This window comes from Euwallacea similis, chromosome 5, assembly GCF_039881205.1.
Source record: "Euwallacea similis isolate ESF13 chromosome 5, ESF131.1, whole genome shotgun sequence".
NCBI lineage: Eukaryota > Metazoa > Arthropoda > Insecta > Coleoptera > Curculionidae > Euwallacea > Euwallacea similis.
The window spans coordinates 604,509-632,271 of record NC_089613.1 but is presented as its reverse complement, the minus strand read 5'-3'; the positions used below and the strand labels follow the sequence as shown (position 1 = coordinate 632,271).

General features: G+C 35.9%; 2 protein-coding genes across 2 annotated transcripts in view; both read left to right on the top strand.

Annotated features, from left to right (window-relative positions):
• LOC136409190 (xylulose kinase) overlaps nucleotides 1–27,763 on the top strand; it is a 55,293-nt gene that overhangs the window by 19,118 nt on the left and 8,412 nt on the right. The window lies entirely within an intron of this gene.
• Nucleotides 682–27,763, top strand: part of LOC136409186 (disintegrin and metalloproteinase domain-containing protein 10-like) — a 67,350-nt gene continuing 40,268 nt past the window's right edge. The window contains exons 1-3 of the mRNA XM_066390539.1: nucleotides 682–988; nucleotides 10,107–10,242; nucleotides 21,944–22,065. Coding sequence (XP_066246636.1) covers nucleotides 880–988; nucleotides 10,107–10,242; nucleotides 21,944–22,065 — 367 coding nt within the window. The 5' untranslated portion in view covers nucleotides 682–879. The remainder of the gene's footprint in view (nucleotides 989–10,106; nucleotides 10,243–21,943; nucleotides 22,066–27,763) is intronic.

Genomic DNA, 27,763 nt, shown 5'->3' with positions numbered 1-27,763 from the left:
AGAACGAAGAGATTCTCGTAAAGTTACAAGCACAATTTTATCTACAGCGCATCGATTAGACGTGTAGAAATTGGACATCCCGCGTCTTTCCATAAATTTCACGAGCTTTATATCAAATGTTTTCTGTCTAAAATACTTCAGAAAGTTTTTTACAGTTTTACTTATCGTGCTCATTAAATTCTCGATCACCTTGATTTAGACAGTCTCTCATAAAATTGCTAGGAAAGCACCTTTACACGTGCGCAGACATTCTTCGCATAATTATGTGTAGTTCTCAAAATTCCATGGAAGTAATCCAACCTATTTTTGATTGATTTGATTCTTGATTATCGCTTTCTTGGACAATTACGTTCTAATTGTTATTTTTGATTTATCAAGAAATACGTAGCAAATTCTTGACATTCTGGCGAAGGAATTTTTATAACATAATGAAGCTTTTATAGAATTTTGTTGTGACAATTATTCAATAATTTTAAGATTTTATTTTAATAAGTATTTCAAACGTAAAACTTAGTCTGGTATCAGGTAAAATTTTATGAACCCCCTATATTATGGGAAAAAGTGAGTTTTGAGGCATATTTTCATGAATATTCTTATTTCATTAACCACATGGCGCAGCCAACACGAAGAACTGAAAGTGGCAGTGGAATCGGCGTATACACGTTCAACGTCGCCGTTACGGTCGAGTTTACTTCAGTCACCATACCGCAGTCTCGGGGAACGAACGGACGTCCCATGCTCTAGGCCGGACACGAAATCGGAACTTTCAACCCGGAAAACATGACCGAAATTCCCGAAACTTTGCCCACTTCCCCCGGAAAATAAGAAGGTGAAAATGCGCCGCCGTTTCGGACGCTTTTCCGCGTTTTCCGAGAGAAAATGGTTCCAATGGACTTAAAGTGGTGGTTCGTATGCTGTTGGGCTTTTACCATATCGTGTTCGTGGGACGGAGGCCAGTCATCACCGTTACCCGTAAAACCGCGTGAAGGTAATAGACGGAATAATGGATTGTCTATTCGGGGTTTTATGGGGGAATTTGTGTGTATTTTTGTTTTTTTATTGCAATGAAAACCGTATTTTACAATTAAAAAAATTATAAAAAGCTAAAATTTTTAAAATTCCGATAAAAATTTATTCAAGCTCAGGCAGTCACTTTTGGAAAAGTGTCCTTGCATATATGTACGTCTGTTTATTTTTAAACGCGCTTCTTGTAAAAATGGAATACAACCAGCGTCCCAAAAAATAGATAATTATAACGTTACTCAAATACATCATACCATATAATTTTTGGAACATTCTGTAGTGGCTACTTTGCGGAGTAAACAGTAACGTACCGAAAGTAGCCCAGTAATATGTTTAACTAAAGAGTTCAACAGTTGCTTGAGGCAGTAACCCTGAAAGAAACATCTTTCATTTCCTCGGGTATTTCCTCTTAGTCACTTCTCATGAAAACGTCGAAGCTGTCAATTTATGTGCGCTGAGATAAATAGTTCTCAGGCATATTTCAACGTGCCTTCAATGACGAGAAAAGTCGTTTTCGTTAGGGTGAGGAAAAGAATTGTCATAAAGGGTGGAATGTGTGCGAGTTCTGAGAAAATTTAGGAGAAACTTATTGAAAGTTTCAACTCAAGTAACCCTTTGGGAAACAGGGGAAGTGTTGGAGGGTGCTTATGTGTATAATTTCTTATAGCGCCTCGTTTCCTATCGTATATATTCGAAGAACATTTTCATCTGTAGAATCGCATTGTTTTAAGTAAGATCTAAAATTTCTAAACCTGAAAATTTCCCGCAAATGTTTGTACGGCCAAACATATCTCATAAAGAAAACGGAGGCGTTTTCTACGAGAAAAAACTATTTTTTTTTAAATATTCATAAAGCACGCTCCGTATTTCCAAGGTAATCAGTGAGGTATCATTTGGTTTTTGCCAAGAGAAAAATGTTTAAAACTCAAAGTTGTTGTTGCAACTTTAATCAAGTCGAAGAGGATTGTTTCAATTCCTCAGTAACCTTTTAGAGCCTTTTGATACTTGAACAGTGAATCAATGTAAGTTTTTTAAATTTTCGAAATTCTTGAAAACTTTTCAGCGGCATACTACAAAGTTTCGAATTTTTGTTAAATACCCGAAAATCGTAATAAGAGTAATTAAATTCTATTTCAGTTAAAAACGTCACTGGCCTGATAATTAAACAACTATTGAGCTTTGGCAATTTCAAACATACGAAAATTCGTCAGAAGCACACTATAAGGAGTGGAACTTAAAAATTCCTGAAAATAATAAAGACATGCTTAAAGTAATCTGTTTCAGTGTATTAACATTTTTGGAAAGGCTCAGTTTTCATAAAGTTTTGAGACACACCCCTCCAGTGGCGTACCTTCTTATCTGTGTCAACCTCAAACCATGTTAATATAGATAATATAGATAATTTATATCTACATCAAAACTGGAAAATTGTTGAAATGCTGGATGTACGAAATAGTAGAAATTCGTATGTAAGAGTATACTAGGCCCTGCTGTGGTTCTATTGGCGGCAAATAGATAAGAGAAGGAATCTCCTGTCGCAAACGCCCCTTTGCTATTCCTGAGAATTCTTCTTTTTTATTCCCAATTGTGTCAAATGCGTACATATAAACGTTCCTCGTTTATCCAGAACGAAGCCGCATCTGGAGCAATCCAGGAACAAGTCAAACACACCCGCATAGTTTCCGCGTGGAGAGCCACTTTGTTGTATTTTTCAACTCCAGTAATTTTTCTATTATCTTTTACGACTTACTTTACACGTATTTTACAGCTTTTCATTTCCAAAACGGCTCAAACGGAATTACCTTTCCTGCGGAGCTAAATTACTCCATTTCCCCCCTTTTGTTGCGCCTCTTCTCTTACCTGGCTATTTTTCCGACAAAATTTCTCAGGGTTGTATGCATTTTATAAATACTGTTATTTTTATAATTTTAACGGACGCAGAAACCGGTTACACATAGGAACTACATGCAAACCTGAGATCGAGGTAAAAGATAAATGCATTGTTCAATTAAGCACAATTATTTTCTTTACATGTAATCTTACGCAGGAAAATGTCCTCCAGTTGTTCTTTAAAGAAACACGAGATAATATTTATTATTTGCTTCTTTATGGCGAAACTCTTTCGATATTCGACGGTTCCGTTAGTTGGCAAGTTTTTCCTATTTCGTCATCGCAACCTTGGTCGAGTGCTTGTTGTTTTACTTAATTTTACAATTTTCTTCAATTTCAACATAAACTCCACAAAACAGGGAGAATTTTAAAAGTCTAACATGCCCTAACTGATGCTTGCACCATTGAATTTCCAACTCAATGATCCTTCAAATGTGGTGCCCAGATAGCAAAAGTTTCAAGTTGATTGCCGAAGAATCTTTGGCGTCGTTGAGTCCTTCGTTATTACCTGAGGAACTGCAATTACGTGGAATGGAAATCGAGAAAAATAGTAGGAGACGAAATAGACGATCTGCACCAATCCTTTGTGGACGTGATAATCCCTCAGACGGTGGGCAAAAATTGTTAGTCTTCACTCGGTTGTTACAAATACAGTCGCGCAGTTATGGCCGAATTGCAGACCTGGTAAGAACAAGAACTCCGCAAAATCGGAAAAATGTGAAGAAATCTGAATATCCAAATTGACGCTTTACATAAATGTGTCTCAGAATCAATGATCCTTCAGTGTGCTTAAATAGCAAAATTTTCAGCTCGATTGTTAAAGAAGCGATGGCCTATTTGACCCCTTTTGATTGTCAGAGGAGTTGCTTTACTACGAATGGGAAATTTTGAAAAATTATAGGTGACTAAATAGACAATCCGCACCAACCATTTTTGGGATTAATCACCTCTTAGATAACGTATAAAAGCTAAAAAAAGATTCTTCTTGTGGTTTTCAAGATTCCCATTGTTCGTATGTACTTGTACCCGATACACTGTAGGTTCTCAAGCACATCCGGCGTGAATGCTTCCTTTTCTACAATAAAGACAGGTTGATTCAAGTTACAGTGGTATCCTCCAATGATCTATTATGTATTCGGAATGCACAAAACAATACGACCCGTTTATATAGTGTCGCACATATTGATTTTCTGAGTAAACACGTATTCCCACCCGTTTATTCATCGTCTCATGGCCGCGTCTGCAATGGAATAATGTCGCCACTTTAGATTTTTTCGTTTTGACGAAAAAACGTAGTTCTGGGGAATACTTAACTATTCCCCCAAGCAAGAAGAACCGCAATAAAAAAATCTCAACAAAAGCAGTTGCCGCCCTTTTCCGACCATAAATTTATGTTCTCGGCAGGCGGAAAAGATAAAAACAATTAATTCGCGATTAAAAATACACAAAAGAGCCGACCACACAAATTTGATTTAAGACTACCCCCTCCGCCACTTTCCAACCCTTGAAATTGTGCGTTCCGGAGATAAAAAGAACTGGAGAGAAGCAACAAAGAATAATATAGGCCGCCGGAGATAAAGGTATTAATTTCTATCTGTTTAATTCTTAGGGTTCTTTGATTTATGTCGAGACGGATATTTTTCAGTGGAGAGTTGCGTTTGAAGGGGTTTAGCGATTTTTGAGGGGAAAACAATGGGATCTGTTCTTTTCATGTAGAGGAAAACGGCAGGAAAAAATCCGAACGAATTCTTCTGTTGTTTACATTTTTTTCCAATTATTGCTCCGCGGATTCACGAGATATTGGAGCTGGAAATTTGAAAAGCGGCAAGAAAATGAGCTGCAGCTGTCATTCGTTAAGTAGGATCAAAATTTTATACAAGAGGAGCTTAATCCAACTCTAGAAAGGCATTCCAAGTTCGATGGATTTAAAATATAAAAAAAGAGGATCAAAAGAATAATATTGTAAACCTCAGCAAGTGCTCTTCAACTCCAAACAAAAAAAATGAGTTAAATCTGAACTTTTATTCTTCAATTCTGAGCTTGAGTTGCCAGCCGTCACTAAATAAGTTATCATTGGTAAACCCATTAACGTAAATTTATTTTTACTACGTTTGATCCCAAATAAGTATCCTTCGGCTTCAAAAAATGTGAGCAAAATCTGGGTATCTATACAGAGTGTAACATACAGGGTGTTCTATAGTCGTAGCGACAAAAATCTAGGGGAAGTCCTCTGACCAAAATAAGAAAAAAAGTTCATGTGAACATGGGTCCGCAAGTGCTTTGTTTTCGAGATATCGTGTGTTAAGTTAAAAAAAAAGTTTTTTATTTATCGCTTAGAAACGCATTTACCTATTTGAATAAAATTTTTTGAGTTTATTAAAACAATTATTTGCACCTGCTGGACCAGTTAGATTTGATCCAGAATTTCCAGGAGCGTATCCAGCGAGCAAGTCGATATTTTTTGCAGGAAAACCTAGCATTCTGTATTTTTTTGCGGTTTTTATGCGATATTCAATTAACTCCACTAAAAATGGGACATTTTTGTCTCTTGGCTTTATTTAGTGTTTTGCTTCGTTTTCGAAAAAAAACTACATTGCCATACCTCTGCACGTTTTTGAAGTTCATACAGAGGAAAACAATGGTTAGAATTATTTTTTTTAACAAAGTGAGTGTGTCTACTTGTAAACGGTTTGCATTGATTTGAGCTGAAAGTTAACAACGTTAGTTCTTAAAATCTAAAAAAAAAACTTATCGGACCCATGTTCACATGAGCTTTTTTTCTTATTTTTGATCAGAAGATCTCCCCTAGGCTTTTGTCGCCATAACTATGAAACACCCTGTATAATCATGGAAATACTAAAGGGGCCAATAGTACATTACAAAATAATATAAAAATGCTAATAAATCCGTGGTCAAAAACCACGGACCATTTTCGAGATAGAAGATGGAAAAGTTTTACATTTTTCTCATATTTTATGTTCCTCTCACGTATACCTAACGTAAAGTTAACTTTTGCAATTTCGTTCACCTACAAGCCCTCTACAATAAAATGTCAACTTAGCTATATACAGGGTGTTATGTTTTTTTGGGGTCGTGTACTATTTTATGTATCTTTTTTTAGAACACCTGTATATATATATATATAATATAAATTAAATATTAATTCTGACACCAAAATAAAATTCCTTCCTTCATTTTTTACCTTTTTGGTCTCTTGCAGTATTTTCATATTTTTCACCGTTTTCGTTGAATTCGCAAAAATACTTATCGATGCAAATTAAGAATGTAAAAGAAGGAAAGAAAACAATTATTCGGCTCAGTTATTAACAATCCGAGTCAATTCATAAGATTGATTCAAATTTTTAAGAATAAAAATGTATCTAAACGAAAACAAAATTATAAAAGTGAAGAGAAAAAAATTTGAAATTTTGTCACCCTGTATATCGATAATGATGCGTTTTTGACTATGGGTCTATTAGCGTTTTTTTTATTATTTTGCAAAATATAATCGCTTCATGAAATGTCTCCATGATGATATGTTCCACCCTGTATATGCAAATACTGAGCGTCACTTTCGAGAAAGGATCGGTTAATATGGACGCTCCTTATTCGGAAATTAGCAATTGTGTGTTCCCATAATGTCTTTTCCACTCCAAAAAAATTTACCTAAATCAAAAAGCTAAAAATAGTTAATTTCCAACACGATGAGTTGCAAGTCATCAGAAATAAGTTGCTTAGTGAATTACCTCATCTATTCTTAATTGCTCACCACGTACAGGATACTTCAAATTCGAATCACTTAATTATTAGTATCTGGGAAACGGTATGAGGTATACACGGTCGGTTTAATTTAAAGCTTTTTAGATTAATTGGTTGTATGACCCTCCTACTCTAAAGTACTCTTTTCTGTGTATTCCTCCCATCCTGATCATAAAACCTCGGGACACCCTGTATATTCACAAATTCATTTCTGCTAACATAGAAATTCCCATATTATTTTCTGTGAAATTCAATACATGTTATACAGGGTAGCAGTGGCGGCTTTTCGTTACACCCCAAAGAAACCCCAGAATTTCCGCTTACAGGGGGAAATTTACAGGGTAGAAATTTTGTTATCACACTGCATCAGCTAAAACTTCTCGGCCACCTCAAACAATCGAATTTGCGGCTTTTAACACAAGTAACGATAACAATGACCTTTCCAAGACCATCCCACACTCCTCAAATCCATTAGACATTCAGGGTTTGCCCACAGTGAAACCTGTCGACCTTCATTCCATCATGTAAACAAAAATCTAGAACTCATGATGATGATGAATATTACCGTAATGTTAGTTCGATTAGTTTGCTGAATTAGTAGAAATTTTACAATATGTCTTGGGCTTAATTGGTAGTTGAAATTGGGGCTTTTAGCTTAATGAATGAGCAAATATTGCAAAGTCTCGAAGATGGGCAAGTCAATCCCTGGAGATTAGTGGTCTCCCCCTATAAGTCCCCCCCAAATGAAATATTGCCGATTCGATACTGTACAGCTAGGTCATGCAAATCCCCACCAATTTTCCATGATTTATACTGGGGACTTTATAATAGGTGAACTTAAGGGCCGAGGAAGAAGCGTTTCCCTCGGCTTCTGTCACTTTTATTGATTGCCTCCGTTTCAAAGGAGAAAACGAGTTTGTAGGGTTTGCATTAATGGAAAATCGAGTCGAAAATTTTATTTGAATTATGCAAAAATTTGGTTTGTATAGAAATTTGGATAAACTTGCCAGTGATTTGGGCTTCTGAGAAAATTAAGCTGGCTCAATCAAAGGGCATTTGTGTACTTTTCTCCAAATTTTAATTTTTTGTAAATCGAAAAACATCTTTTTTGGGAATTTTGCAAATTTCAAATCCTCCAAATAAAGAAAAAAGGAAGAAACTCTTCATAAGACTTTCAGTAGTGGCGTCAAATATTTTATTCCCACTTGTCCAGTTCAGGGTTTTCTTGGTATTTTGATTAGCTAAGCTTAAAACCTAATTGGGAAATATTTCCGCACATGACTCTTCTTTATGTTAAAAGATAAATTGAGAGAAGAAAACCCTCTAGAGATTTCTGCGACAGAGCAATATTATTTTCCTGGGCTATCTGAAAATATACACCAACGCCAATGGAATTGATGGTGAAATGTACGGACAAATTTGGAAAAAAAACGTTGAGGTCTTCAGTGTCGACTTCAAAGTTTTTAGACTAAATTAGATTATTTTGGAATTTTGATAAGCTCAGGTCCTCATTATCAAGGGTCGATACTTCAATGTCCACCTAAACTAACCATCGCTCAAAGTGTGTTTCTTGGTCGCAGAGGTGTTTCATATAACTGTCCTGACTTCAGTTGTTTTAACTTCAGTTTGAAAAGTACTTCGTCTGCCAGTTAGTTGTTAAAAGCTGTCGCTTCCTATTTGGATATTGAAGAACCGCTTCTGAGTTTTATGATCTCTAATAAAAGAACTCGTTGGGATAACCAATACAAGTCTCTCTGGCGCTCCTTTCACGTTTTATGTGCTACTTTTGGACAATCTAACGCGTGTCGATATAGAAACTATGAAAAATAGGTGATAAACATGTTTCAACTTTTAACACCCCAAATCCTTAAAAAACTTATATCGCTCTTTTAGTGCGCTCGTGACTTTTGGTAAATTGAGCGACGAATTACAGAATCTTCTTGGTTTATTTAAATCTAGGACAGAGCAAGCAAGGAGTAGAAACAAATTTAAAAAAAAAACAGTATTTCTCAATTAAAAAAAAATTTTAGTTATAGGAATTCACATAAGTACGTCACTGTTGTTCTACTATTTCAGTTTCAATTTAATGGACCTGAAGAGTGTGTGCGTTCTCAATTTGTTTCAAGATGAATGGCATAGCGAACCTGTAATAACGCAAATTCAGTTTCTAATAATCATAGAATTTGATGTCACTGATTTTTGCCAATTTAGAAGTGTTTTTTTGGGTTTGGTGAACAATCTCTGTGCCTTCATCGTACTGTTTGAAAATGAAGTCAGTTATAACGTATAAAATTTAAAAATTGAATAACGCTTTAAGAATTGTTTGCCTATAAAGTTTCACATTTACGGACAGAAACCCCCTTTAGGACTCCACTGACAAATTTAGTGCGGAATTACGGAGTCTCGCTCTCACGCAGTATAAAAAATCAGTTTCATTACAAGTCTGTAAAATTTTAAAAATCGCTAATATTCAGTTTGACGTCAGAAACCCTTTTCAGCGCGCCCCTGATTTTTTTGTAATCCAGATACGAATTACTTCATTTGGAGAGCGATCCGTGCGCTTTACGACGCGCCAAAATCAGTGGCGTAGTGAATCCGCAACAAGATAAATCAGTGGGAACATTTTATTTCTAATTTTCGGTTTATTTTTTTGTACCTTGTTTTGATGTGTATGTAATCAATTTTGAGAAAATTCAGTTTGACTCAAAAGCCCTCACTCATTTGAGCAAAATTGTGGCCGCAGGCGCGAATCTGCTTAATTAAACTGTTCCCGAATAAATGAGTTAATTTATAACTTTTTAATTGAGTTTTTGAAATTAAGAGCAAACCCGGAGGCTCCGGATACAACCCCTCGCGCTTAGCCGCGTTTGAGAGTTGCACCGTTATAATTTCAGGTGCAATATACCTTTCAAATTCTATGAGGAATTTAGAACGTTTTTTTGGCCGTCTACTGCGTATTATTTTTGAAAAAAGACACATTACAATTGCAAATCCTGGTCGCTTATAAAGCCTCGCATTTCCCGCGAGATAAAGGCGAATTTACAGTTCTGCCGGGATTTAACTTTAGTACAAATTTCCCGATCTAGAGCAACACAGCTTAAACCGGAACTTTCCCGGAGTTTTTCTGGAAGTTTTTCCCACGAACTTTCAAGCGCATCCTTCTTGTTCTCCCTTCGATAAAACGATTAAGACTTGAAAGAGCTGTTTCGACAAAGGCTTCAAGGAAATTATCGCTCGTTTTGATGGTTATGAAGATGCTTAAGGGTCGCGTTATTTACGTGCTGTCAACTTTAGCTGGATGCTAGTTTCCGCAGGAGTATGGAAATAGAGTCGGTATGGTGGTCAGTTTCTCGGTTTCTCTGGGAACTAGCCTAAGGTTAAAGTTAACAGCAGGCCGACAAATTGGCCCTAATGAGGTTTGCTCTTTGTTTCAGTGTTTGACTTAAACTCCTGGATCAGGCACTACGATGTCGCCAGATATGATCCTTCTCTGCTGGTGCATCAGTATAAGAGAGTGCGAAGGGGTGTTAATTCGGGACTCATTAGACTGGAGGTGAAAGGACTTGACAGGTGAGCATTAATGGTAGTGTTTTAGTGTTTATTGAGAGGTTCGAAAACAACTCACGCCACTTCCTATTCAGTCTGATTAAGGACTTCTCACTGCCCACTCCACCGGTTTTGGAGATCCAGGATAGCGATTTTGGATCCATAAGCCCAGAAATCCTCTCCTTTAACCAACATTTATCAGAGAGGTGATTAAAATCATCGATCCGCAGTAGCGAAACCAATTTACATCGACGACATCTTGAACCTTATCTGACAAGATTTTGGCATCGTGAGCAACTTTAATGAAATCCCTTCTCGCTCAGATATCACCCCGGAGCAATTAGAATCTGGGATGAAGGCTGCGTTCGTGAATTACCTCGGAAACGGTGCGAAAATGCGACTTTCCGTATGTTTTTCACACAAACGCAAAAAATGTGTGTGACCTAGTGCGGATGCGAGACAATTGCGTGTAATTATTCGGTGACATTGTGTTACTTTTTCGCCCAACCTTGTGATATCCTGCAGGTCTGAGGAAACGAAGGAAGTTGCTAAAATTTCGAAGGTAGTTAACGTTATGCAAAAATTGATGTAGGGGAAGATTGGGTAATTTGGACCACTACTACATCTCGAATTGTAGCTCTTATTTTTATGAGTTGGCAGCACCGTACGATCAGGAAAAACTTCATGTTGGTCGGCCATTTTATTTTTCCGTGTAAACTGGTGCGATCCTGCGTTGGTTGCGAAATATTAATTTCGAAAGGTCTAATGTAATTTTTAGCGCTTTGTTCTAAAGGCGTAGCAAAGTTAATGGTAAGCTTTCAGTGCTTGTATTTATAATTTACATTCATTATCTAGCTACAGTGCTACTGCAATGACGCAAATATCGGCTTTTATAGGTTATGTTGTTGTATATTTTTTATTTAGATATTGCGCAGTTTGGTAAATTGGACCGCATATAGTTGGGCAAAATGGGCCGGTCCAATTTAACTGATGCAAATGGTTTTCTCTACAGATGACTGAAAATAAGTATTATAAGTTGAAACCTGAAGATGTGCAAAATGCAATGAGTGTGCAAGATTTTTCAAAGTTCCTAAAGCTACTTTGAAAAGGCATTTGGACAAGGGCGATACGAGCGAAAGTGCGGAAATAAATAAAGGAAGGCCAACTGTTTTCAAAGAAGAATTTGAAAATATTATAATTGAGCACATATTGACGTTGAAACAACATGTGCTCGGTTTAACAATTACAGATGTAGCTTACCAAATTGCAGAGAAGAATTCTATTCCTCATAATTTTAATCACATAAAATAAATGGTAGGCAATGCTTTTATGAAACGGTATAAGAATAAAATCAGCCTCAGAACACCAGAAAAAAAACTAAAGAAAATGGAGAAAACAGATCGATTTGTAAATCAGAAAATAGAGAGAAGCAGAATACGAAAAAGGTACGTGTAAAGAAGCTTAGGAAAATGATGAAGAAAAGCATCAATGAAGAATCAGACTATAAAGAAGAAGTCTTAGTTCTAGATGATTCAGATAGCTGTATGTGAAAAACCAAGAGAATGAACGTGCCAAATGTAAACTTAATTATTTTGACAAAAAAGCACCTAAAATGGATTGGCGCAGAATGTACTTTGCCATGATTGGAGTTATGAAATTTGCATCAGCAATCTTGACATATGCGATAATGTCTTTTTTTAAAATTTTATCATTTGTATTTTCTATCGCAAATACTTTTAGGAAAACATTTTTTTTTTTATTTTGCTGTGCTTGCATGAAAGTCCAATTTAGCCACCGCATGGTCAAATTGATACGACTGGTCGGCTAATTTGGATCGAAGTTTTGATTTCAAATTTTGTTTATTATTGAGAAATATACAGGGTGTCTGGAAAGGTCATATCATAAATTCTAGGGGTTATAAAAAAGGCTAACATAATGCTGGTTTTTCATATAAGAAAATTTCTAACGGCTTTCGTTATCAAGTTATTCGCTCTCAAAGTAAGAAGTTAAAAAAAGTATTTTTGCTGTAACTTTCAAACAATTTTTATGTTAATACTGGAAGTTGAGCGGTTTAAACAACTCATAGTCGTGCTTATTTTCATATGTAAACAGATGTTTCATATGTCTTTTTTGTACAGGAGAAGTCAAAATTTCTCATTTAAACTCATACATTTTTTTAGTGAATTGACAAAATCAGTTTTTCTTAGCTTGATTTTTTTGCAATTTTCCTACAAAAAAAGGCATGCCGTGCTTTAATCGATATCTTGTACCATCTTTGAGAACATCGCATTTTATTATCAATATACGTGCCAAAAAAATCTATTTGAAATAAAATAAAATAGTAAAGTATATTATAAAAAATGGTCTGTACTACAGCTAGAATGATCAAAATTGTTCATGTAAACATTCAATATCAACAATATTTAATGCCATCACCATTAGTTATTTCAATAATGTCATGGACTTTAGCAACGAGGTGTATACAGATATGCATCTAATGTACGGATTTGCAGAAGGTAATGCTGTCGAAGCTGCTGTGCTGCAGATGATCATATTGAATATTCTTGATAACTTTAGTTGTAACACATACCATTTTTTGTAATAAACTGCTATTTTATTTGGTTTCAAATTGTTAGCGTGTATGGCGCATGTTGATCATAAAATGCGATTTTCTCAAGAATAGTACAAGATATCGATTAAAGCAAGATATGCCTTTTTTGTAGGAAAATTATGAAAAATACTAATAAAAAAATTAATGAGTTTAAATAAGAAATTTTGACTTCCCCTGTATAAGGATGACATGCGAAACATCTATGTACATATGGAAATAAGCACGACTATGAGTTATACTATACGTGTATATTATTAAACTACCGAACTTTCATCGTTGCCATGATAATTTTTGAAAGTTACAGCAAAAATGCTTTTTTTTAACTTCTTACTTTAAGAGGGAATAACTTGGCAACGAGGGCCGCTAGGAATTTTTTATATGAAGTAATAGCATTATTTTAATCATCTCCGTGACGTCTAGAATTTCTGACACGACCTTTCCGGACACCCTGCATAACAATTGTGTTAATTTATCTTTAATAAATATGACGATTAATAACTGCCGTTTCATTTGGTGTAATGGATAATTTGGCCAATTCTAGATAAATTATCGCGACAAAAAATAGATTTAACAAAAGTGGTCTAATACAACCGACCTTCCCCTAAATGTAGGGACGTAGTATTTAGGAAATCTATAAGCTGATTACTATTCAGGTAAAGCCACAGGAATGCCGAAGATAATATTTGAGTGTCCTGCGTAAAGTCTAACACAGATTATCCTGCTCATCACGTGACAAATTCAAAACGCCAGGGAATTCCTGGGATGAGCATATGCGGGAAGACAGGAGTTGATGGTTTATTTAGAGTGGATGTGCCTCGTTTGGGACCAGGTGGCTGTTTCGGGTTAATGTTAATTTGATGACGGCGATTCCAGGGGAAATCTAAGACAATGCTGCTGGATATGACACTCGAGATTGCCATATATTACATCCAGATAAGCAGGAGGATACGAATTAGTCTAGAGGTCGGTCCAGTTTAGAATACCGATAATTCACCGGGCTATAGGCCGCGTTTGAATGATCTGTGGGTTCGATGGTAGTCATAATTTGAGTTTTAGAAACTGTTAGTCGCATTTCAGAACCATTTTTAGTATTTTAGAAACCATCAACTTTCAGAAAGTGTCATTTAAAGTTCACAAAAATTGTACAAAAGCTTAAATTGCTTTTTTTTTTACAAGATGGGCACATTAGAAAAGCGAAATTAAATTTTGTAGATGAATAAAAGAAGCATCAAATCTGATATTTGTTTCATTTTCGTCAGGAAAATGAAAAAAAAAGTCCTGTATAGTGCTTTCATATTTTGAACGCCCTGTGTTTAAGGGGGTGCTTTCTGGAGCGCGGGGATCCTGGTAATCATAAAAAATATGAAGTCGAGTAAATGAGGGCAAAGTTATGCAATTTGGAGTTAAAAAAAATGCCGTATCGAAATTAGAAAAATTTCGATAATTTTAGGAGGTATTTGAAAAAACTAAAATTTCGGGAGATTTAATTTTCCTCTTAGCTTATTTGACGAGATCGTTCAAAATTATTCACACTTCATGATTGCAATTTTTCCTCTACTACAACGTGGAGATCTCGTATTTGAAATCCGACGCTTCGATTTTCGGCAACCATCATCAACTTTGTTTTTTCTTATAGGCGCTATCTTAGATTTTCACATTTCTGAATGCAGCTTTTCGCACTTCACAACTTTTATGTTTTTTTTTTTTTTTTTTTTAATTAACGAGACCATTCAGAGATTGCGCTTTGTAGAAAATCCTGAGCGACAATTTTATTCTTTGATTCCCAGGAATTTCACAAAAGTTTAGGTGTTTTGGTGTTATTTCAGAAGATGATCAGTAAGCTTCTTCAAGTTTTTTTTTAAATTTAAATTGAATGTTTTTCACCCTTTATAAAACCATGGTTTTCCTTCATATTTCCTAGTCTCCAGAAAATTTTCAAATATAATAAGTTTTGGCTTAATTTGAAGTGACGGAGAAAATGTTAAATTAGCAATGCTTCACGTTTATTTCCAAATCTCCACATTTGTCAAAATAACTACAATTTTGTTTACTTTTAATGGAACAGTCGGTCCATGATTGCTACATCTATAAATGCCTTTGAAATATGGCGAGGATCGCAGCTGAGACTGAAGATTGCGTAACTTTATCCCTTCATTATGGAGCAAAAGACAAGAGAAAAATGTCATCTAGGTCGAATAAAGCCGAACAATCAATTTTCCATTTTAGCGTCATAGCAGTGTTCCGATGAAAAAACTACAATCAACCCTCTTTTATAGTTCATTCATCCGAGAGTGGATACAGATTTGCTTTGTGCTATCAGAGCCAGTTTTCCACGCGAGTCCATATTTATTTTTTTATGCAGATTTCCTATTTTTAAGCATTGTTGCTAGAGACCTTTTTAATTCATATCTATTTTCGTTAAAAAAGCTACAATCAGCATAAATAGTGTGTCATTTTCAAAACTTTGAATTGCCTATAACTCTGAAAATTGAAAAATTTTTTAGAAGACTCAAAAACCGTTCCGGAAGAGTGGAGGGGAAATCGGTTTAACAGTGATTGCAAATGTCTATGTGTACCCCTAAGGGGGGTAACTACCCCAACCCTCAAATTTTAAATTGCACCACCTATCATATGATATCTCATTTTAAAGGTCTTTGTAAACTGCGTATAAAAAAACTAGTTTCAATAAAAAATGTTCAATTTTTGAGGAGTGACAGCATTTTTAATAACAAACATTATTTTTAAGAAATATATACAAAACCAGGTCAAAGTATATACTATTTTTTTCTAACCAAAAAAATAGTCAGAATTCAACTTCTCTCACTTTTTCAAATGTTTCCGGGGTAATGGATTGACATACTTCGGTAATTCGAAGCTGTAAATCTTGCAAATTGGCTGGCTTAGTTTTGTAAACGACTTATTTGATGTGGCCTTAAAAAAAATCGAGGGGTATTAAATCCGGTGATCACGGTGGCTACGCTATTTCTCCTCTGCGACCAATCCATCTTCTTGGATAATTGGTCTTGTTTGTAGGACGTAATGCGGTAGAGCACCATCCAATCGAAGATGTAAAAAATTTTCATCTAACTGCAGGTCGTTATCGATAGAGGTGGGGTAGCTACCCCTCTTACGGGTACACGTAAAAACTTTCAACCCTTATTAAACTGAATCCGCCATTCTGCCGAAACGGTTTTCCAATATTTAAAAAAAATTTAAATCTTCGGAGTTATAAGCAATCCAAAGTTTTGAAATTGACACATTGTATTTCGTGCCAGATATTTGCACCTGGAATATGTTCTCAAGCACTGAGGCGAAAACAATCCTTTGTATAACGTAACGTTTAATAACGCCATTAAGTCTTAAATTATTGTTGGTTAAGGTTGTGAAATAAAATGACTCACATGGGTATATTCACTTTTGTTACGGTAGACCTGAGTCATTGAACTACAAGTTTTTAATGACAAACATTAGCTCAATAACAAGCGCAAAAATTGAATTAACCGCGGTATAATTAAATCAGCAACCAAACTACCTGTCGGTCAAATTGTTGCCCATAGGGACTAAACAATGGGTCTGTGTGAATGGTAAATGCTCTTCACTAACTGTACAGGTTTTTAACCTGAAAACGAGCTCTGTTAATGATCCCATGGAGGTTCTTTACATCGACGGATACCCACATACGGTATCACGCTTCTTGAATTGGCTAATGAGGGTTAAAAAGGATTCACTGAAAAGCGTGGGTTAAAAAAGTCTTTGTATCACCTAGCGAGCTTCCCAGCATGTTTTGTAAAAGCCATGGAGCCAACACACAAAAATATTTAACAAATAATAATTTCAAGGCTCAGAATCAAGCTACGCCACTGGATTAAAGATGGGAGTAAAGGTCAAAAAATCATCTATTAAGATGGAAAATATCAATATTTAATTCTCGATGATGAGGAGCGTGCCAGGTGTACGTTAAAAGTAGCAAAAAATAGACATTTTTCACTTAAAACTTTATTAAAATTAACTGCGGTTTTTAGAATCGCGCTACGCGACTGAGTTAAACATGGGATTAAACATAAAAAATTTGTGCATTAAAACTGAGATTTTTCAGTCTCGAGGATCGGCAATCGGAAATGCATGGTGAAGGTGTAAATACTGGTACTAGACGTATAGATAAAGCGGTCAAACCAAACACTTTATTTAACATAGACACGGTGTTTCCTAAGCATGGTTCGTAATTTCAGGACACAATTTCGTATGGCATGTAAAAAGTTCCTATAAACATACTGCCAAAAACGTCTAGATTCCGAGATACAGGGTATTGAAAATTTTAGAAATATATTATTATTTTGAATAAATTTGGAGCAGTCAATGCTAGATTGTTAAATTTTACGGTTAATATATGTTGGTAAAGACCTGAATTTTTAGTATAAAGTCAACTTTTATCTGCCGCTAGTGGCGTAGTTAGGCGTGGGTCAGTCCACGTTTTCGTCGTGAAATGTAGAACGTCAATGGATTTTTAAATATTTTTATTATTTTCGGACTCTCCTAACATTTTATTATAAAAAAAGTCTTTTGATTTTTTTACCTAACACTAACCGATTCTTAGAAAAATGACCGGCAATGACAAAAAACAATCATAGGAATAATCAGTTCCGACACAAAATCAAAGCAGATGTTGAAAATGGCCACTTTTTAATAAAATACACAATTCCAATCTTTTCATCACTAGCTATCTCATTCTTCCAAAAATTTCAGGAGAATTTTGCATGATATCGGTACTTTGAAACGTTCGATTTCGTAACTCGTTTTCACCTAGTACAGGTGTCTTATACGCAAGAATCTTGAGATGACCCCATACATAAAAGTAGCAAGGATTCATATCGGGACTATAAACAGGCCAAGTCGAAGACCTGCGCGTCTAATCCAGCGGTTAGCGAAGGTGTTGTCGAGGTACTGACGAGCAACACGACTGAAATGAGCTGGGGCACCGTCGTGCATAACCCAGAAATTAGCTCTTACGTGTAGAGGTACATCTTCTAACAAACTGTTCAGTTCTTCGGCTAGAAACTGCGTATACGAGTCACCAGTTAATCGACCTGGTAAAAAGTATGGTGCAATACGATAGTCACGAATAATTCCTATGACAACAAAAAGTGCATACCATATTTATTTTTCGTTTTTGTTACAGTTGAATTAAATAAGTAAGTTTTTTTTTGAAGAGTAGGTTAGTATTAGGCAAAAAAATCAAGACACCTTTTTTGATGTAAAATGTTGAAAGAGTCGGAAAATAATAAAAATGTAAAAAAATCCATTGGCGTTCTACATTTTATGACGAAAATGTCGATTGACTCACGTTTAACTACGCCACTGGCGGCAGATAAAAGTTGACTTTATACTAAAAACGCAGCTCTTTGCTAATGTACAATAACTGCAAAATTTTAAAAACCTAGTATCGACTGTCCGAAATTTATTTGAAATAATAGTATATTTTTTTAATTTTCAACGTCTTGTATCTCGCAATTTAGGATTTGCCGGCCACATGTTGACGGGAACTTTTTTGCTTAAATACCATAAAAAAAAATTGTGTCCTGAAGTTACGGACCGTATTTAGGGAACACCTGGTAGGTATAAAATTCATCGAAGAGCTTCATGATCGAGATACGCCACTGAGCTAAATGTGGAATTTGATCACTTTTCCTCACCACTTAATTTCATTTGGTGTGGAAAAATTCTGGATCAGATTTAGAATTCCTTAAAGGGATCGTGGGAATTAAATAAAGGCGATCATTACAAAAAACCTGAAGTGGGTGTTGAATTATAAGAGGTGTCTTAGATAACGTAAATGGCTTAACCAACGCTCTACATTCGCAGCCTAATTTAAGGGTTTTTAATGATGCATCATTACTTACGGACGTTCCGAAGAAAAAACATTCAAATGCCGTAGAAACTCCAAATTTCTAAACATCCTTGTAGTCATTCTCCTTTGGCTATCAAATCCCCTAAACGGGACATTTCGGTGAGGGAATCAAGCGGACAAGGCAAAATCTAATGGAAAATATTCGGTTTCGAGTCTAGGAAGAGGACAAGGATGCTCGATTATTGTTTGTGTTCCATTGTTGAAATTGATGACATTATTTGCGGAGGAATCGATTCCAGATTTCACGGTAAACGAGTCCTCTGGAAACAAACGTATATTATTGAGTTTTGAGCAGTTTTGCAAAGAACTTGTCTTTTTTCCTCTTCCAAATAAAAGAGCAGATCGAGTTTTGAAAACGTTATTTCTTGGAAGTTCCAACAACATTTATTCAATGTTGGAAATTAACCGGTAAAGTCATTATTAAAGCAGCGAGAACTTTCCTGTAAAATTGGCCATGTTTAAACATACAATACATGTGAGGATACACCCTCCCTCATAAAGGGCGGACTAATCCGGAAATAATTATGTTAGGGAGTTAAGGCAGCATAAATCAAGGGAATATTCTAATTTTGAGCTTTTTGTGTGAGTGCGGGGGTTTACTCCGAATTTTTGCATTCGCCAACAAACACACTGAAAGAGAATTGAAATTTTTATGGCACTTTTATGGAGAAGTCCCGAGATTGACTCGCAGGATAAAAGGGAATGGCATTGGGTCGAAATCGTGGAAACTTCGGACAGACGTAATTGAAAGTTTCTTTTGCATTCGGATGCAGCTAAATGGGAAAAGTTTCGATGCATTTTAAGGACATGTTTATTGGGAACGATCGGAAATACCGCCAGTGAATGTGTACAAACAGCATTTTCCACGAGGAAAAGCGAAAGTCAATTCAGTTTATGGTTTTTGACTTCCATCGTACATTTTCAATCAATAACCAATAATACTGGGCATGTACCATTAAAGGATCAAAGGGGGCAAACGATTATCGTGCCCACACACGCACAAAGACAATTAAACTGGAATTAGGTGCGTTAACCAAACACGTTGTTCCAGAAATCCATAATTTAAAAAAGCATTTATAAAAGGATCACAATATGGGTGGGAACGGACCCATAGGGTTGACTCAACGATTTTCTGATTTTCCAGAAATAAAAATTTAATCCACTCTCTGGAAATAAAGTGGATCCTCGCTTCCGGACTGATTTATAGTCGGATATTTTCGTTGCGGATAGCCAAGGGTGGTACCACATCACACATTGTATCTTACACACCTGAGACTATTTGGAACTTGATGTAAACGCATGCAAAATGAATAACAGAAAACTTTTTGCCATAAAGCTAGATTCTTGAATTTAGACAGTAGAATGTTCCCGCGTAAGAAATTGTCAAAGTGACGTATATTTGAGTGGCATTTTGACATGTGATTTTGACACGTCATAAAGCAGATCCTCAATTCTAGAGAGTAGAAAGTTCTCTCATAAGAAGCCATTAGAATTCCGTAGATTTGAAGGATGTTTTGACATTGCGATGTCAGTCATCCGACGTCAAACAATATATTTTATACTTCTGCAAATATTTATTTACTACTGGCGTAACGTCATGCAAAATAAATGGCAGAAAGAACAGATAGAGAGTAGAACGTTTTTAAACAAGAAGTCGTCAAATTGACGTTTTAAAGGGGAATTTTGCGGACATTCACAGGAACGTTCCACTTTCGAGGTTCAAGGATCTAGCCTCAGTCGCGGCGGAATGTAGTGGTGTAAACTCATCTACTCCAAATCGTTGTGTGTTTATGACGTATCCAGGTTTCCTTTCGTTCAGTTGCTCCGCTGTTTGACTTGCAAATATTTGACTAAGCTTGTCCCGTTACAATAGTCTCCAGTTGCGCCTGAACAATCATTTGGTCTTTAAGAAGGAAAAAGTATAAGAGAAGAAGAACGAAAGGCAAGAACAAAATTTATGGGAGAAACGTTTTCATTCGACAACTTTTATCCGAAGCAAAAATCGGGTGTTAACAGTATTACTGGTTGCCTATATTGTTCAGATGTCCCATATACTGCGAATTTGGCATCTAAACAATAGATTGTTTTTTTACGAAAAAAGACATTGAAATCTGTGGAAAAAACGTACTCTTTGAGCGCCTTCGCGACCAAAACGAGAGAACAAGCCTTAAAATCATTACAAGTTGTTGAACAGCTTTGTATCGGGCACAAGAGAACGGGAAATAAAAAAGTATTACAGGTTGCCTATAATTATAGGTGATTTACAGAATATTTGACTACGTTTATTCCGCTGAATTATATTTTGTAACTGCGTTTGTCATCTATGAGAAAAACGTGTTGATGAGCAAATACCTTTGTAGCCAATATAGGGTTCAAAGTTTAAAATGTATCTCTATATTTCTATATTTTTATGACATGCTGCAATATAGATCTCACTACGTTTATCCCGTTAAAAGAAATTCTATCTCCGTATAAACGATAACTCAATCTCTTCAAAATCTGTGAGTAACGTACCCATTGAACATTGTTGTGCTCGGCATAAGAAAACAGTGATTAAATGTATCATGGATTGCTTGCCCTTTAGGTATAATTAATAAAGAAATAATTAACAGTAAATCAATCTTTAAGAAAAACGATTTGTAAGAGAAACGCAGTCATTGAGCAACTTTGTATTTAACTCGAGGCAACAGGGGTTAAAGTGTATTATGGGTTGCTTGTATCTAAAATATAATTTGTAGCATATTTTTCCACGTTAATTTGGTTGAAATAGATTTCGGTTGCGACTAAAAGATAATTTAATTGGAAAGTAATCTAAAAAATCGTCTAAAAGATAATTTGAAACACTACTAAATTTGAGAGAGAAAAGTAGTTATTGATCAGATTAGTGCCTAGTATGAAAGAGCAATGTATTAATGCTTGTCTAAGTTTAGAGATAATTTTTACTATATTTGACTACGTTATCCTTTTGAAGTATTCTTCAGCCGAATTTAAACAATAATTCAATGTTTAAAAAAGCTAAACCTGTGAGAGAAACTTAACCATAAAACAATTTGGTGCCCGGCACAATATATCAGCGGCTAAAAACTATTACGGGTTGCCTATATTTGGGATAATTTGCAGCGTATTTGACTGCGTGCACACCGTTGAATTGGTTTCCAGCTGCGTCTAAAAATCTAATCATTTTATTTTATTTTAATTTTATTTTCCAGAGTGTTCAAGCTCCTCCTCTCACCCGACGAATCAGTCTTTGCCGATGACGTCACATTCGAATCTACCAGACGTCCCAAAATCCACTTTAACATCGGGAATGTTTACACTGGAACCCTTGAAGGTAAACCCTTTGAGTAACCGTTAACAATTTTTTTCATGAATTATTTTGTTTTGAACACTGATTAAAGTTCCCTAGATTAAAGCTTGTGCAAAACTAGAACAAAAAGTCATGTCTGTGTTATGAATTCATGTTTTGTATGATGAAGCAGCATTGTTTTGTTATCGATAACTGGTTGTTGTGCGTAAACAATTGATGTGTTTTCACTGTTTTTTTTTTAAGCTTGAGATAAATATTATTTAATTACTTGCGCGTTTTTTACTTGATATAATAACATTTGGTGTAAAATTTCACAAAACATCTCACTAATCAGCTTTCAGGATCTCATTAGTTAAATGAGCTGAAACAGAATCGAAAATCGATTAAGTTGGAGACTAAAAATTCAGGGATTTTGTTAAAATAATAGCGCTGGTTATCTACAATTTTAACGAATCAGTCTATGCGTTATTAATAACGCAATTACTATAATTTTGGAATATTATTGAGGCATATTAATGCGAATTTTATTAATGTTCCACCACATTAGGATCATCAGGTTTGTATTTATTGATGCAAATTTAATGTGTTATTTTTGAATTGATTATAAATGAGGACGAGATATTAATAATTATATTTTGTGATATTTGATATTACAGGCATGGTAGAGAGAGATATAATGATTTTACGAAACATTCGATTCCTAACAAGTAAACGGGGTTTATATGAAGCTCTAAAAAGAGAGAGTTTTATAACTTTGTGTAAACTCAAGTATACTTTGTACACCCATTAACTTTCATTTCAACAATAATTTAAGTCTTAGGCGTTGATAGTAAAATGCTCAACTTGATTTGGAAGACATCAGAGAATTAAAGGAACAATTTTCACTAGGCGCTTAAGAAATCACACTTACGAGAAGCTTCAAAAGCCAAAATTAAAAAAAAATGTTATAACCGAAGTAGACCTACTACACCAATCAATTAGTACTGTGCATAAATAGTAAAATTTGCAGCTTAATTGTGTAGAAATCAGAGAAGCAGGGTAACCACATTTAAAAACGTGCGAAATCACACTCGCGAGCAGCTTCAAGAAAGCAAAATTATGAAAAATTGTAACACTTAAAATAGACCTTTGGCATCAATGAGTTTCATTAGTGAAAGTAGTCCAAGTCTTGTGCATATAGACGTTGATTGTGTAGAAATGAGAGAAACGGAGGGAAACTCCATGAAAGGAAAATTTTGAAAAATTGTAATTACTGAAATAGATTTTCTGCACCAATGAATTTTTCAGGGAATAATTATTTAAATATTTTGTATTTGTAGTAAAATTTAATGGCTTGGTTGTGTAAAAATCAAAGACCGCACTTGATGCCCCAAGAAATTACCCAAAAAAGAGGCTTAAAAAATTTTGGCACATTACAATGACCGAAAATGACCCTTTGCACGAATACATTTCTCACAGAATAGTCGTGTAAATATTGTGCATAAAGGGTGAAATTTTTAGCTGCAAATTTCGCACTTCAAAGCACAATTTAATTTCTATTCCCTAATGGAGATTATTTTCAGATACACTGCAAATTCCTCCACAAAGCTTTTGCGAACAGACCAGTAATGGAAACTTGTTTAAATCAAGGACAATCTTCGGTTTTCTCCGATCATCGTTTCAACAAAAAAACCGATAAATCCCAAGCTATCGAAATCGAACCCCTCCCGTTTAAAAAGTTATTTTCACTTGAGTGGCGCTCATGAAAAATTCAGTATCCAGCATTTTCTCGTGACAATCCCCAAACCGAGGAATTTAGTTATTTATTTATTTTGCATCTGCAACTATTTTGAGATAGTTGAAGAAATTGGACGACTAAAGAAATCTGCGTAATCCAATAATAATCATGTTACTACTTGCAGAAACTTCCAATAATAAAAATCTACTCGAATTATCGCTCTATTTGTTAAGTGAAATTTGCCCAATGAGAGTCACCCCCAAGTTTATAAATTTCATCTTCCCCTTAAACAAAACACACCCTTAATTACACCCCCTTACACCCCGACAATTACCATCAAACCCTTCCGGCTCTGCATCTCCCGATTATAATTTCAAATTTAAAATATGTTTCTCGAATGTTTCAAGTTTATTCATTTCACTTTAATTTATTCCTCCGGGCCGGGGAGTTTTGATAATTTTAGGAATTTTAATTAGTTCCATCTCGCAAACAGGGAAATGTGATCTAGCGGGGATTGTAGCTAGGCGAAGTTTGCTTTTGACATATTTTATGGCTTTCTGCGAAAAAAGTCAAATTGAATATATTTTCTAGAATCAAATGAGCACGTAATGACGCCTACAAAGCTTAAAATAAAGGCAGAAAAAAAGCACTTTCAAGTTGGGAAATAAGGGCACGTTCCCCTAATATACATTCGTATATACGAGTACATATTTGCTGGGTAACTTCGTTTCGGGAAACGTGGCTGGAAAAACCTGACGTGCCGGAAATAACTATTATTTTCGTATGCATCTTTCCCACTTTTCAGGCCTCGTATGTCGGGGATATTGTACTATCAAGCTGGAACCTAATGGTAACTCAGTAACGCAAAAAACTACTTCAAGTGTTTGCAATTCGTTGCAAAAAAATTTCTCCCGTACGCCCCTGTTTTTTGCGAGACTTAAATGTTACCTCCTAGGATTTACAGGGAGCGTGAACTACTATCGTGAACGACTGTTGAGGGTAAGAACTCATTGGCGTAATAAATTTATTATTACTTGGAGTAACTCTCCAAAAATTAATTCTGCCCTCGTATTCTTTTAATTTTGCCAGATTATTAAAACACAGTGCTCTATAGGATGTCTCGTGCCCACAGTAATTGACGGTATACGATCGCCCCCAGTCCGCCCCTCTTCTTCCTCAGATTAAGGATTGATAATTGTATTATACGAAACGCTTAAAACTTTTTACTTGTAAAATCGCAGCGGCGTTTCTTGCTCCCGCAAATTGTCGTAAAAACCCTTCGATAGTGATTTTTTTTTCAATTTTACTAATTTCTTAATATTACCTTCAGAACGCCCCTCTTTTTACTCCACTAGGGCATTAATGCATGTGATTATAGCCAACCATTGACGATCTCAAAAGAACTTGTTCAACCCTGGTTTTAACGCAAGAACGGGACACGGTTTCCTGAGCGAACGAACGATCTAAATTGGACGATACTTTACAGAAGCAATACGTTCGTTGTGTGGGATGGTTGGGTTGCGAAATTGGTTATTTTCCTGAATTTCGGTAAAAAGCAATTATTCCAACCTGAACGAACCCATCTTGGCGAATTGTACGAAAAGTACTTTAGAAACGACAGAGCAGAAAATTTTACGCATTCCTTCTCTTGGGCTGAAATATGATTCCCTAGGAAGTAAAGCTATTAGCGTTTAACATAAATTTATAGCGATTTTATTGCGAAAAATACCACAAAAATAATGCATTCCTGTCCGATTTCTCCAAATATAAATGACGCATTGCAACAATATACGAGCCCCGCGTTAAATTTACCAGTGGAATTCGCCATCGGCTTTCCCATTTCAATTATGTTTACTCCGACCCTGATTTACTTCAAGTCGGCAACGCTCCGATCCTGCCTTCGCTCACACATCAACGTGACATTGCCTGTTGCTTGCAGTTGATAATGTGGCCTCTTAATTTATAAAAATTCAGTGGCGTAGCGCAATTTTCTCTCTCCTCATGACCCCCCTCCCCAACTCATTTTGGGATTTTTGATTATTCAGACAGAGCTAATCATGAAACTGTCTCTAGTACCTCTCTGTCGTTTTCGCTAAGTGTAAACTGCCCTTATTGTTATAGGACTCCTCAGACCTCAGTGGCGTATCGTACTCTTCAAATTCCCAGTAACTTGACAAAGAAGCCTTCGTTGTATTCTTCTGCACGTTGCCGATTTCATACTGTTATCTTCCAGTACGCCTCTGTCTTTTACTGGATTAATTCATTAGCGCCCGTGATTAAGCCTCAGGGCTCTAAGCCCATAAAAACAGAGTGGTGTATCGCAGTTTCCTGACTCAAAAACAATTCACCAAAACTAATTGGTCCCATTGTGATTGTATACGTTGACACAGAATCATCAATTGATTTTCCTCCTCTGGCGTTTTCTGCTCAACGTTTAGATTGTACGGATGCTCGTATTTTCCGAATGGTTATTTAACAATAAATTCGGTTTCGAACTAAATTGGCAACACATAAATTCAGCTCTCACTATTCGCTATCGGTGGCGTTTCTCACACTGGTTCGTTAGAACAAAATGGGTGCCATGGAACTAGTTTTCCTTTTCTGTCCAGACGTCTAATTTCCATTAAAATCATAAAAAGGGGACGAATTTGGGGCTGCCATAAAAACCAGCAGAAATCCTTCCGTTGACCTCTCCATTAAAACGGTTCTTTCCTTAGACCTGTTACGTTTATGCAATCCATTTGCCTCGAATGTTTGCCTTCTATCCGTTTTGGGTCTATCTGTACACACGTGGAGCAGTTTACATTTTTTATATAAGGGAAGATTGGCTGTTGAGTATGAATGAAAAAAACAAAAGGAGCTTTTAAAATAAAAAATGTAACAGGAATAATATACGTTTTTATTTCTTTTGTATGTTTTGCTTTTCAAAGCGATCATCAATATTTGAACGTTCCACTAGAGCTTTAATAGCTTGAGAAGTGACTGTTTCAAGCAGATAAATATTGACTAATGTCACTTATTTATCCGAAGGCATGCCCCTTCACCAATAGAACGACGCAGAGGCGTGGCGTTGATGTTGATGCCGGTGATCAGGACAGCAAAGCTCCAATCAGTCAAGAAGCACATAGGCGTGGCTTTATGGATATTTTATTATCATCATTTTATTTATCAATGAGGTCACGTCCCCAGCAATCTAAAACAGTAGGAAGTGCCCCCGTTCTGATACATTTGAATTAAGCTTCAGACTGAGCGGGTGCGATTTCCAATTTAACTGATTGATTAGCTCAAGATTTTACTAACGGCTTAACTACTTCTAAAGCATCTCTATTCAATTTTCATTCCGAATATCCTAATTGTTGTTTTTGATAAAACCGAAGTTGGCAAAGGGCTGTTTAGTTGTCCCTTAGGGATGCCCGAGCAATAACGACAACCTAAGAGGAATTAAACGAGTGGTCGTAATTGGGAAGTTTCAGGGAGTTGCGGCTGGTCTGGAACTAGCAAAAACTTTCGGGTTACTAATTACGGTAGCACATAATTCTGGCGGTTTGTCTAGGATAGTGGCCAGTTTAGGCTATTTTCGGATTTGCGGAGTTAAATGTTGAAGATTCAAAACACATATAGCTGGTCTGCCCTTAACTTATTTCATATGAGCTCTAATTCCTAGTTTCCTAAAGCGAAATTTTTGTTGGTAATCTTTGATGGAGACGAACGATTTAACTGTAGATCGATAGCTGTTCTATGATATAAATAACCACTTCAAAGACCAACCAGAAGTTTGAAGAAGCTGTTGGAAAGTTTGAAATAGTTCAGGAGAATCAATGCGTCGTCGTGCCTTGCGATTGGTGAAGGAACGTGCCTACTGATAATCTTTCGATAAATTCATGGCAATGTATTACTTTCGACATAGATGAGTTTCCTAACAGATTGTGAAGGTTTTTCACACTTTTTTATATTGCTGGAGGCGTAACTTTGATGCTAACTTCCGATTGATGGGAGGAAACCAAG